Source organism: Hemibagrus wyckioides, linkage group LG22 (assembly GCF_019097595.1).
Source record: "Hemibagrus wyckioides isolate EC202008001 linkage group LG22, SWU_Hwy_1.0, whole genome shotgun sequence".
In the NCBI taxonomy this organism is placed as follows: domain Eukaryota; kingdom Metazoa; phylum Chordata; class Actinopteri; order Siluriformes; family Bagridae; genus Hemibagrus; species Hemibagrus wyckioides.
Window position 1 is genome coordinate 6,652,535 of NC_080731.1, and position 14,492 is coordinate 6,667,026.

The window sequence follows — 14,492 nt, forward strand, 5'->3', positions numbered from 1 at the left end:
TTCTACAAGCTAAAAACAAAAGAAACTAAACTGCCTGCTAAAATGGCAACAACCATAGCGATATGAATTATATCCCAAACATTTAAGCTTACACAGTTGAGTACATTTATATATATAGTAGATAAATCTACAGATATTTTAATGAATTCTTTCATGTTTATATTTGCATTTTTATATTTTTTCTTAAAAAATATAATCTCTTCTTTAAACTTTAGCAGCAAACAAAAGCAGTCCAATTTCTCTCGAGCAAATTGAGCTTTTTCTTATTTGAAGTTCAAAGACCACAGAGACACACCACAGCAATCTACCCCATTTGGCAGGCTTTTCAACAAAATAACACCTTTTTACTATTCAGGACACTGGACATTGTTGAGCTGTAAAAGCGTCAGCACTCTGTCCTGGCTTTTAGGTGCACTGTTAGCACTCTGCCACTTCACTCTGTTTGTCGCATCTGCAACACGCTCAGAAAAGAAAATTCCACGTGTGACACTTGCAAGCACACGTGAAAATTTCAACATGCTTCTCTGCACCAAAATGCGACAATCACCAAGACAAATACAAGATCTGTATAAACCCTCGTGCATACAGATTTATTTACAGTGAAGTGCGAGAGAAACGATGTTAGCGCCAGCGCAGCAACAAAGCAAACGAACAAGAACTGAGCGAGACAGCTGTGAAAATAAACGCTAAAGCATCAAATGATACTAAAACCAAAATAAGAAAGAGACAAACAACTAGGAAATGAATAATTTATGATTTATAATTTAACTGACTGAAATATAATTGAAATATGTTTGAAGACAAACTTGTAATTTTCTCATCTATCGGCAGATGTTTCTTATTAGAAAAATTAAAATGGCGATAAAATATTAATATCGTATCCAGTGGCAGCTTATGGGGGGCAGTGGTGGCTCAAGTGGTTAAGGCTCTGGGTTGTTGACCGGAAGATCAGCGGTTCAAGCCCCAGCACTGCCAAGTTGCCACTGTTGGGCCCTTGAGCAAGGCCCTTGACTCTCTCTGCTCCAGGGGCGCCGTATCATGGCTGACCCTGCGCTCTGACCCCAACCTCCAAGGATGGGATATGCGAAGAAAGAATTTCACTGTGCTTTAATGTATATGTGACAAATAAAGGCTGTTTCATATATCAGCTGTTCTATAAATGTTAATATACATCAATTCCTCAGTCACAGCTTTATATATTTTATTTCTGTTTTGTCTGACCACTGAACACGATATAAGCTGATGATCCATCAATTGGTTGCCTTTCTAAATGCAGTGCAATCATGTAACAGTGTGCTCAGCACTTTATTTAGCTCCATCAAGTTATTATTACACCTGTGCACCTAGTGGTGAAAACAGGAAGTGCAACAAAAACTAACAGAGGCCCACTGGGGCACAAATCACGCTGCCCCATACTCAGTATTTATGAACATTTTTAGCAGAGGAGGAGCAGCAGACATGACAGTTAATGACACATTTCTGGAAAACATTATACATAGTTCAGTGTCCAGTGGGATCAACAATAAATATGCGTTAATAGACTACTAACTAACTAATAACTAGCACAGTTTGTCAGAGATTTCAGGTGTAGGTTTATAGAGCTCTTTTAAACTTAAACATGTGAGTAAACTTAAACTAAAAGCTTTGTTTCAACTCAAAATGATGTTCAAAAACTTATAAACTTGAATTTAATATCCAAAAGTTTTCCTGACAATTATAGTTAAAGTTCACATAACATAATTAAACTAATTTAATCATGTTTTTACAAAGTATTTGTATAGCACAATGGATATTGGCTATAAATTCTAAATGTTACCTGAGATGATTTGAGGAAAAAAATTTCAAAAGGAAAGCCATCCTCATCTGGGTAACACAAGAGAGTGAGATTATAAATCATTTCCCTCCTATAACTGTGTACGCTATGATCAAAAAGTGCATTTGTGTAACCAGGAAATTCATTCTAGTTTGTCGAAGTTATCACCTGTTTACTGATGGAGATGTAAATGAAAAACTGTTTGTTCGTGGCAATTAAAGCCGATTTTAACGTAGGATACGGAATTTTAATTTATTCTGTGGGATAATTAGAGGCTTTATCGGGACAGTGTCAGCCCAAGAGGCGTTTCTTAGGCATATCCCCAAGCGAGTCCTCTGTACAGAGCCACTGTGTTAGCTGTCTAGCGTGTAGCTGCATGTATGTGTTTTTTTGACTGTATGACTGGGATAAACATATAGATGGACAGAAATTCTGATGCTCATTCTCATCTCACATGCGAAATAATGAGCCGCATTAATTAAGAGTCCTTGAGCTGTGTCTGCTGACAGATTCCTATTGATCTGCTCATTTTCTCTCTGTTTTCTGAGCAGCTGGATGCTGATTGCTAATTTTAAAGGTTGCGAACTGCATAATAACTGCAGCATGCGTTGTGTTCATGTCTACAGTTTAGGTACAACTGATATTTTTATTTATTTATTTATTTATTTATTTATTTATTTATTTATTTACTTTATTTTTTAGCATGATCCCAGCTAAAGAATATTATGAGAATGTGCAGTAAAATATGTGACCGGTTCTCCGAAGGTTCTGCTGTAAACGCTGTACAAACGCTCTGACCTCAGTGTCGAGTGAATACTAAGTTCTAAGAAATAAACATTTACAACTTACAACAACTTACACAGAGACAAATATAACACGTAAACTGAGTAAAATACCACCTGTAGTTCATATAGTCATGTTTTCTCACTGACATTTATGGAAGGAGTCTCCAGTATCAGTGTTTTTTAACAGTTGGTGAAGTTTTTCCATCGTCTTTTAACTTGCTTAAACATAACTGAAAATGGATAAAAATGTGTCGTTCTTTCATTTTTTTTCAATAATGTAAGCGTAGGTATAAATAAGATTGCATCATTTTGAGGTTGTGATAAGAAAGTAATCCAGTAGAATAACTCCACTTCATGTTAGGACGAATCACATCATCCTGTTGTTAAATATTTTCTTATATCTACTAATACAGGCATGTGTTTTTCTGACACGCTGTAATAACAAATTTGATCTGATCACACAACACTGCTACATAACCCGTTTTTATCAGTACACTGGAATTTCATTTCACCAGGCAGAATGGAAATCATCTTATCGGACATTTTCAATCAGTATAAACAAATGAATTGTCTCCATAATCCATAAGTCTGATATAAAAAATCTGGATAACCTTACACAGAATTTTAGTGTGTAAATATTAGCTGCTTATGAACAAGCACTTGGGACATCTCAGAGAACAGAAATAGGTTTGATATCACCATTTACTTTGAACATTTGTGTCAAGAAAAAACAAACTGCTTTTGTTTGTTTCTATGGGTTTCTTTGAGCAGCACGGTGGCTTAGTGGTTAGCACTGTTGCTTCACAGCAAGAAGGTCCTGGGTTCGAACAGGCAGGGGCCTTTCTGTGTAGAGTTTGCATGTTCTCCCCGTGCCTCTGGTTTCCTCCCACAGTCCAAAAACATGTACATCAGGTTGATTGGTAATTCTAAATTGCCCATAGGTGTGTGTGTGTGTGTGGTTGTCTGTCTATATGTGGCCCTGTGATGGACTGGTGACCTGTCCAGGGTGTACCCCTGCCTGTCCCCCAATGTGGACTGGGATAGGCTCCCTGTGACCCTAATTAGGAATAAGTGGGTATAGATGATGGATGGATGGATTTTCTATGATACATTGCCCCTAGCAGGCTCTATATAAACTGAAACGTCTGAAAAACTACAAATTCTTAAGTCCCTGCATGTGTGGGATTGAAACTTCAGCTAAAATGTTCTAAAAATTCAGTTCAGCAAGCCTTAAAATAATTATTGTTGTGTATGGATATGTAAGAAACATGAAAAAACTAAATATAATCCTGTATATTTACTCTGATTGCAGTAGGTCTGAAGACACTGCATTGCCACAAAGCCTTGAGTACCATCAAGCCCACAAAAAAAAAACTGCAATGTACAATGTAATCACTATAATAAAGCACATGACCACTTAAAGGCACACTTTAACCTGTCACAGCAGACACACACACACACACACACACACACACACTGCAAGCTAATGATAGCAACAGATTCAGCAGACAGCAGTTCAGTGACCAAAAACAGTTCTCATGTCTCCCAAAGATCACAATCATTCCCTCGTTCCTCTCAGTGACTCAGCAATTTCCACTTCTCTTATACATTAGCATATCGCCTGCTTGAACAAATTTCACTGTCAAACATTAACATTAGCTCTTTTTGTCTCTTTTCTGCCTTGTGGGAAGAAACAAAGAGGCACTTTGTGGAAGTGGAGTGGCACTAATCGAGCCAGCTGGAGTGAATTCATTTACAATCACAGAGCTCGACTTAGGCGGCATCATGGCACAACATTTCTGATTAAAGGAAATCAACAAAGCTTGCCAGAGGATAAAATCTGTCTTGTATTGGTATGAGCAGCTTTGAGTAAATTATTGTTTAAATAATACACTGTGGTTTGCTGATGGAACATAGAGACTAAAGGATAGATATTGACCTATGTAATCTTCCACAAACTGTATAAGAACAATTAACTTAATTTTCTATATCACATTATACCAAATTAAACCAATTATAGCAAATTAACCGTTATTTCCTGCTACATTTCATTATTTTTTTTTGTAAGAACATAGTAAAGATGTGGGCTGAGACAATATTGACCTAAATATTCCTCCAGTGTGTTATCTAAATCTTATTTATCAAATACAGACTTCTGTTGGTTAAAGTCTGTGTTTTGGTGAATGAGCAACTGTCTTTTTTTCAGAGGAAAAGATGAATGCAGGTACAGATTTTTACTGTAATCCTGACAATAAGTCACTGAAACACAGGAGGTTTTGCTCATTAAGGTGAAACGGGACACAAGTGTGACATGCCGTGGATGACCGGAATTGCAGTTAAGCATTGATTCAGCAACAATGGCTGTAAAATTACTCCAATTACTACCATTTTCCCCATTTTCTCGTTTATCCGTCTTTCTAGACGAGAGTTATTTGCTAAAAAGTGAAACTGAGAGTGAACTGTAAACAGCTATAAACAATATATTAGCCCTCATCATTATTAATAAAAAAGGCATTATATTGTTCCTTAAAATCCTCCAGCACAAGATGTGATGTGTTGCTCATGTTGAAAATGTTTAGACAACTGAAAAAAAGTACAAAAATCTGACACGCTGCATACATTAGATACCCCTACAACCCCTACTCTCCCTATATTCTTTAGGCTGTATGTATGTATTATTGGCTCTTAAGTTTTATGTCCCAGTTTTGTTCAATACTAATTTCAATTTGGTTTTTTAAGCTCTCTTGTGTTTTATTGCAGAATCGGTGCACTCAAATTACTTCCTCTCAAAGAGATGTAATAATAAAGGCCATGCAATTAATATCAATGGGCACTACATAACAACATCGTCCTTGGACATCTAATCAGTGGAGGTTCTGAACCAGAGTGTGCCACACTGGGGCCAGTTGTTCTGTTAGATTGGGGCAGTAACACCCATGGCGGTGTTCAAATTACACAAGTGAAGTGGTACACTGGGATAGACCGAGTAGAAACATTTTGCTCATCTTTATTACTGCTATCACAGTCTTGCTTGGCATTTTTTTTAGTGTCAGTCATGTTTTGTTCCACTTCATTACAACTTGGTGAAAAACAAAATGCTTTCATGACAGACCAGGTCCACTGCATTAATAAGTCTGAGTACAAAATTTGTTTTGGTGCCACTGTGTAAGTTCATACAGTAATCAGGTTATATAGGCTCATTATGTAAGAAATGAATCACTCCACATTTAAGGAGCAGCTTTTTTAGTTTGTTGATACAAGATCACTGCCCAACACAATCCCCAAACACCAGCCTCAACCCCTGACCCTTTCCCAGAAAGGTCAATTTGTCTGCTATTATACTTAGATATAAAATCTCAAGGTAATTATTACTGAATTGATCTTATTCATTAATAAATATACATTTACAGCAAATGCCCTTATCCAGAGCAATGTTTATTTTTTCTCTTTTTTTTAATACAAATGAAGGTTAAGGGCCTTGCTCAAGGGCCAAGCAGAGGCAGTTTGGTGGACCTGGGATTCAAACTCACAACCTTCCTATCAGTACAACAGCTTAACCACAAAGCAACCACATCCCTCATATATCCACTTTTGGTCCATAGCAATTTTGATTTGTGTTTTGTATGTAAGCCAAGGCTGTTTTTAACCTCTCCTGTAAAAGACATCTAAAAACTTTAATTCTGGATGAAATCCCATGTCCTGCTCCTGCCCTAGTAATGTCTGGCAAATATGTCTCTTTGACAGCTTTTTAAATGTCTCAGAGCACACAGGGAAAAAGGATATTTCGGCAGCAAGTAGGTGTTTGTGTGTGTGTGTGTGTGTGTGTGTGTGTGTGAGGGAGGTGCACAGCACAGTTAGTGAACAGTACCTCTCCATCAGTGTGGTGGCCTCCTGCTCTCTTTTCCTCCTCTTTCTGTCAGCAAAGCCGCGGAAAGCCCTGCCAGGACCGGTCACATTGTTAATGGACACGACCTTTGGGGTGTGTTTGTGTTTGTGTGTGTATTTGTGTGTGTGTGTGTGTGTATGTATACACAATGGGCAGTGGAGGATTAGTCAAGGGGAAAAACCAAGAGACCAAATAGTGTTATAACCACAAGAGGTATCAAACCACACACACACACACACACACAATGCCAGGTCAGAAGTATGGGGAACAGAGAGCATCAAATCTAAAAATAAATAAATAAATAAATAAACAAACAAACAAACAAACAAACAATAAATAAATGCTTCCTTTAATAATTTTAATTAAATTATGATTTATAGAAGTATTTAAATCCTGGAATATATCTGTGAATAACTGCATATTTTAAATGTTAAATAAATCCATCATAAGCGATTTCATTTTATGTGTTTATCGGTTTAGATATTAAATGCTTATTAATGTATTTATTTGAAGATATATCTCAATAACAATAGATAGATAGATAGATAGATAGATAGATAGATAGATAGATAGATAGATAGATAGATAGATAGATAGATAGATAGATAGATAGATAGACAGACAGACAGACAGACAGACAGATAGACAGATAGATAGATAGATAGATAGATAGATAGATAGATAGATAGATAGATAGATAGATAGATAGATCATGTAATTTGGTTCTGTCCATCCCTCATACAGTAGCAGAACTCAGACAAACACACTGACATTGAGGTTCAGTTGCTTTTTGGGCTACTACCCTCAGCTATGTGAGTGCAGGGGTTCATACACACACACACACACACACACACAGTCTATTACATCTAATACACTGAATCATTGTCTTTGACAGGGTGACAGCCCTTATCACTGACAGTCCACGACGAAATCAAATTTGTGCCCTCAAGTGATGAAGTTAATGACAGCCTATGCTGCATGTCCATGAGTAACAGACAGAAATATAGACTGAGTTCTGCAGCCTAGATGTGATACCAGCAAACTACCAGGGTTACTGAACACGACTCCGACTCAGTTCACCTTTACACTGCAAGCTAATACTATATATTCACCACTGGAGATTCTTACACAATATCAAAAACCGCCTTTATTATAAAACACCTGCACTGTATTATATTTGAAGACCTAGTCACAGTGTTGTTATTACAGATTAATTACTGTCAGCACTACAAACAAGACAAAATGGCAATCAAACCACTATTGATGGATTTCTACAGATGGATCACTGCATTGCTGCATGTGATACTGCGACTATTTACTTTCCACCCCTAATTAATCTCTGTTAATTAGTAAAGCATTAATTAAGCGGTTTGATTAAACTGAGAGCAGGTGTGCATATTATGTTTATGCTCCAGTATAACTTCAAACACTCTGTGATGGACAAAGGAAGGGGAGCAGACACCAGGAGACATGGAGGACATCAGTACAGAAGGACAGAGGCTGAGGACGCTGTTTCAGACGGTTACTGAAAAACAGTTACTCACGATATTCTGTCCGGAAGAAGGATAAGAAAGACAGAAAAAAAAAGACAGAAAGAGAAGTCAAGTGCCAACAGCCATGATTATTCATTGTCACAGATTTAATCAGATGAGATCAGATGAAGGGTGTAAACTTTTTTTGTCACTGGGCCAGTCAAAGGGAAAATTATTTCTTCAAAATTTTCATGAATGACTGAATAATCAAGTCAAATCAAGACTGACAGATTTTAATGTGAAATAACAAGGATTGGACATTTTTTCCATGAAATGATGAGGATGAAGAAAGACAGCTCTAAGCATGTCTCCTTCTGGAAATGAAGCAGAGGGAAGGAACAAATGAGTATGTCAGTGAGAGAGAGAGAGAGAGAGAGAGAGAGAGAGAGAGAGAGAGAGAGAGAGAGAGAGAAAGAGGGAAATTGGAGTGTCAGATGGAGAGAGGAAGACAGTGGCTCAGCAGGAGGCTCAGTATGTGGGGTCTGTCATTAAGGCATCCAGCGGGCAGGTGATAATTAAGCAGTCAGGTCTAGAGAGAGCCTCAGAGGGCTGAGAATAACCCAGTGCTACTGTGAACCAGAGACATAAAGACAAACAGAAAGAGGGAGGGGGATGACCTCAGAGGTCCTGAGCCATTTCTACTCCTGCATGATTATGAGACTGAAAGTTGGGGATTAGTGATTACGGATTTTCTGGTTTTGCAGGACAAGGGGTCAGGATTCTGTATCGTGAGCATCAATCATATGGTATACTTACGCTTGCATGGTGGTGGTGGCGGTCTGGAAGCTAAACATGTTCTCTTTGGGTAACCAGTTGTTGGTGTGATCTTCTAAGAGATAAAGATGACAAAACTGGAATCAGATATGGCCAAACACTAGGTAAAGAGGAAATTATTCTGACAAAAGTAAACTGGATAAATAATTTATCATCTAGGGATTGGACCTTATTTATCAGACTGGATATTAATGAATTTATTTGGAAGAGATTATTTCCAGGAGCATTTACACAAGAAATCCAGTTCGTTAGGATAGCATAAGTGTTTATGAGTTTCTGTAAACGTATATATAAAATACATATATAATATACCTTGATTGACCTGATATTATATAGCTGATATAAGTTGTTAAGTTCAAATATCTCATTTATCTCAAGTAAAGACACAAATTTAAGTACTTTTGTGAAGTATGTTAATAACTTTAACACATTGGGTTAAGACCAAAAATGGTGGATAATAACAGTCACAGAAGCTGATGCTCTGCATCGGCTTAGCTGTATTACTATTACAAGATTTTGTTGTGCTTAGGAGGTGCACTTTCTTTATTTAGTCATCATTCTGTCATTATTAGCTCCCTGTCAGCTTTGTTTTTTTGGGGGTGGTACTAAATCGAAATCTGCTGTGCCTTGAACATCCATGTTCGTTTACAAATGATTGTGATTTATCCGTATATATACATGAGTGTGAAGAAAAGTAGAACTAAAAGTTTGATGAATGAAGCCCATTAAGGAAGAAGAAGGACAACAGTCCTCTTGCATGTCCTATTTCTCGCTCTAGATCTTTCTTTTTTTTTATTTTCTTCCTCTCACCTCGGTCCTCAGTGGACACCCGGTCCTCACTGTACATCCTCTCCAGTTTCTTGCGCTGCTTGGAGGCATCTCTCGGCACCGTATCGAGGTCAAGCGAGCGCTGGCTGTGACATGGCGGTCGTGGGCAGTCCTCTCTCGAACCGCTCCGTCTCGAACCCCAGTCGCGGATGTTATGTGCGCTTCCTGAGCTCTGTAGTGGCTGAGAAGAAGGAGCGTGATGGTGGTGGGCATGACCACTGCGCCGGCTTGTCCTCTGGTGGTTGTTGTGAGTCTGGGGGCCCTTTAGGACCTCAAGCTCCAAGCTCTCCTCGCTACCCCTGGCCCCCAGCATACCCCCTTCTCTGCTGATGGTATAGACGCGTGCTGGCTTTACTGAACTCTGTTGGGGCTGCTGGGATTGCGGCTGATCCTCAGATGAGAGGCTGCGCTCCACAGAGAGACGACGCTTGGCACTGGTGGACACGGGAACTGGCACAAGGCCCGGATCTGGCTGATCTTGCGTGTGCTTGGCTACGGGAGATGTTCTAGAGTACGGCTGCAGATGGTTATTGTTGTGCAGGCAGCTAATGCTCGGGGATTCAGAATCTTGGCCAACAAAGGTGTCAGACAGCAGGTGATCTGAGTACAGGAGAGCCAAAAAAAGAGAGAGCGAGAGAAATACAGTGAGAAGAAAAGAGGAAAGAGGGAACAAGTCATCTTCTGTCAAAAAGAGTCTTGGCAGAAGTTGACACAGGCCTTGGGAGCCAATATAGCTCTTCACTAATGAAAGAGAAAAAGAAGGCTGGCACAAGACAGAGTGGAAGCTGAAATGACAGAGGTTGAGGAGGACATTAAAATGTAGCGGTCAAATGTGCAGCTAATATTAAGAGTAAAAGCCTTTCAGAAATCATTAATATGTCCTGATAAAAAGGACGGCTGAAACTGTCAAGAAGGATTAGGGCAGAGAAAACTCTAGAGCAAATATGAGTAAACTGTGTGTGTGTGTGTGTGTGTGTACTAACCTGATCCGTTGCGGTTCTCAGGGTTGCTTTGTGACAGGCACTCTCCAAATGCTCGAGCTGCTCTGGAGAGACACAAACACAGGACAACTAATCTAACTGATGACATCACAGCTTAACTGTCCATCTCCTATTAACTGGCCATGACATGACTGTAAACAACATTTACACCTGGGCTCATGTACCGATTATACCACCTATTTGTCACATACACCATGACCACTTCACACGTAACACTTATGAACTCTTAAGGATCATTTATATAAAATTACACAACACAGCCTCCATGACATTAAATTCAGTGCTGAAAGTGTCACAGTGTTCCCTTATGTCAAAAAACTCTCACTTAAACCTGGTGTTTTGTCAGCATTGTCAAAATTGACCTGAACAGCCTTACTAAATGTGTGTTGTCATAACAGGCTGTGACATGCTGTTACAAACACGGTACCTCCAATACTGTTAATATTGAAAAACACTAATATTAATCTTGAACATTTTGTACTATATTTCTTATGTTCTGTAAAGCTGCTTTGAGACAATGCCCGTTGTTAAAAACGCTATATAAATAAAATTGAAAAGAAAGAAAAAGAATGTTCTGTGCTATAATGTATTATAACATACAGTTTGATACATACAATGTACTCATGTACACACACACACACTTTCTCATACACACAGTACTACATCAGAGACTATCTTAGAACATGTTGCATTAGTAATATTATTGTCTACAATGTTCATACGAAGAGATATGATTATTTATAATGACATCATGAAGTCAAATATGTCAAATATTGATGTTATCAATGCTATATACAGTTTTTTTCATAATACAATGTTGTTTTTGTTTAAATAAATGTATACAGTGTTTGGTTTTTATAATAATAATAATAATAATAATAATTATTATTATTATTATTATTATTATTATTATTATTATTATTATTATTATTATTATATCTAATTTGTTAAAGAGCCCCACTGGGTCCTTTTCAATAAACCTTTCAAAATGCAATATATTCATATCATATATTACTATATAAACTGGGGTCTCAAATATGAAGCAAGTGATAAAAACTAAAAGCATCTTAAAAACTAAGAAACAACCAAAAAAGGGGATTTTCACAGTGATGCCATGGAAGAACTGTTTCAGGTTCCCCAAAGAACCTTTCAGTAAATGGTTCATAAAAGGTCCGTTTTTGGGGGTACCATAAAGACCTCTTTATAGTCTAAAGAACCTTTTGTGCAATGGAAATGTGGCATGGATGGTCAAAGGGTTTTGGTCAAACCATACATCCTGACAAAGAAATATTTAAGAACTTAATAGTGTTTGTTTTAAGGGTGCAGGTTAATACACTGCATAGTAACAGCAGGTGGTTGAATTCAGATCTATGAAAACATGGTGTGATGACTGTTTAAAATAAATAAATAAATATAGGTGGAATTAATGGACCAGGATGATCCAGCACTGAGATATATGCATTTTAATTCAGAAATTCAGGCAAAAGAGAGATCATTTTCTGAAACACATTCTGCAAGGTTCATTTCATTAACATGTCCTCGCATGTCATTAGAGTTTCTGCGTCCGCCTATTGAACAGGAACTACACAGAGATATGATGTTTATGGTCACACTATAGGAAGAGCTGCAGCCAGTGTTACTGATTAATGTGCTGTGTATTGCTATGATGTATGTTAGGTTATATTATGATGGATGACAGGCACAAGCAATATAACCCACATCTGTGTGTGTGTTTTTATATGCTTCTCTAGCTCAAAAACCCACTGCAGATCATAACGAACCTGCTGAACCATATCTTATCTGAAAAACAATATTTTATCTGTTCACTCCCACATGCATTTGCAGCGTTCACCCCAGTGACCCAGTCTAGCCACAGGAGAAATACACGATCACTGAAGTGTACGAGGACCTCATCGGATTTGTTTTTTATTTTTTTTGTAACCTTTCAACCACTATATATATAGATTCATCTAATGTTTTCCTTTCATTGTCTTCAAAACGTCTCAGAACTGTTCTAATTGCTTTCGTGCACTGCTTTGGTACAATCTGTCCCTCTCAGCTTCTCTCTCACAGACCATCCAGCGCTAATGCTAATACCTTCCCACACACACATGCTTTTCCTGTAGGCACAGCTCCATGTACTCACACACAGACACACACACACACACACAAATACACACACACACACCACACACACATAAACATACTCCTGCACATGCTTACACATACACACATTTACAGATGTGCAAAGACAGCCCTGACCTTCCTTATGCTCTTCATTTTAACCACACACACACACACACAGACACATAAATGTACTCCTGCAGATGTGCAAAGACTCAGCCCTGATCTTCCATATGCTCTGCATTCTAACTACACACAAAAACACACACATATATATACACACACACACACACATAAACGTACACCCACAGATGTGCAAAGACTCAGCCCTGACCTTCCTTATGCTCTCCATTCTAACCACACACACACACACACACACACAAACACACACACACACATCACACAATTACTTTAAGGCCGATTGTGCAATCTAGGTGCTATCTGGGGACACAGGGAAATGGAAGTGTTGGTGTAGTGACGCTTGCCTGCAACTACACACTCAATAATTAAATGCCAGCCTGCACGTGCATGCAACACGCTTCCTCACTCGCTCTGCCTCCCTCCATCCTTCCTTCCCTCACTACACCCTGTAAAACTGTGTCACTTTAAAAAAAAAATGTGTGAACAAATCGTGAGTGAAGCTGTGTGTAAGAGAAAAGCAAGCCTAGTCATGTCCACTACCTGACACTTTTACTTCTTCAGATTTGTTCTCTAAAATCATCTGAATCACCACAGTAGCTGATTTCTATCTGAGAACATTCAATATGTGTCTTAAAGGTGAGTTACTGACACAACTTATTTATTCTGACTTTATATAAATTAGATATTAAAGGTGCAATCCATAATTTTGAGTTATAACACTTTTTTTTTAACTGTGAAAAATTGTCTTTACAAATCTCAGTGGTACCTATTTTTACCAATTTGGTGCAAAGACAGCACTGTACACTGTTCCCACCTGTTTTCCCTTATTTTAATATCCTGAAATATTTTATTTCTCTTATAGCACTATTATTTTACCCATTTATAGTTACATTAAATGTCACAAGTACTCATTGAGCATTAATTAATAACTGTATTTTCCCATAACAGCATGTCCTGGATTATTTTATTTCTCTTATAGCTTTAGGTTAAGATTGTTCATTAATTACAGAAGGACACATATATTTATCCACAAATAGTTACATTAAATGTAACACCTATGAGATGAGTTGCTTCCTGTTATAGCTATAGTCCTTATTGAGCATTAATTAATAAGTTAACTGCATGTCCTGAATTATTTTATTCCTCTTTTAGCACAAAATTAATTCATTACAGAATGACACATCATATTTTTTTATCCATTAATAGGCACATTAAATGTGACATCTATGAGATAAGTTACTTCCTGTTACCACTTATCAAGTGCTTATTGAGCATTAATTAATAAGTGTTTTTTCCTATAACAGCATGTCCTGGATCATTTAATTGCACAGTCAAAATTTTTAATTCATTACAAAATGACATATTTTTATCCATTAATAGTTACATTAAATGTAACATCTACGAGATGAGCTGCTTTCCGTTATCACTTATGTTACAGCATCTATAAACAAGTCCTTATTGAGCAAAGTGTATTTTCCTATAACAGCAATTATTATAATTAGTATAATAAATATTAGTCCTGAATTATTTTATTCCTCTTACAGCACAAAATTTACCTTTTTAATTCATTACAGGATGACACATCCTATTTTAATATCCGTTAAATGT

General features: G+C 37.6%; 1 protein-coding gene across 3 annotated transcripts in view; it reads right to left on the reverse strand.

Annotated features, from left to right (window-relative positions):
* The window catches only part of nsmfb (NMDA receptor synaptonuclear signaling and neuronal migration factor b), a 51,754-nt gene that overhangs the window by 24,672 nt on the left and 12,590 nt on the right, over window positions 1-14,492 (reverse strand). The window contains exons 2-5 of one of the 3 annotated variants that reach the window (XM_058375057.1): window positions 10,602-10,658; window positions 9,601-10,218; window positions 8,773-8,845; window positions 6,467-6,535 (exon numbers count right to left, since the gene is read on the reverse strand). In XM_058375057.1, coding sequence (XP_058231040.1) covers window positions 6,467-6,535; window positions 8,773-8,845; window positions 9,601-10,218; window positions 10,602-10,658 — 817 coding nt within the window. Of the gene's footprint in view, window positions 1-6,466; window positions 6,536-8,772; window positions 8,846-9,600; window positions 10,219-10,601; window positions 10,664-14,492 lie in introns of all 3 variants that reach the window. The other 2 variants (XM_058375056.1, XM_058375058.1) reach the window with 2 other exon arrangements.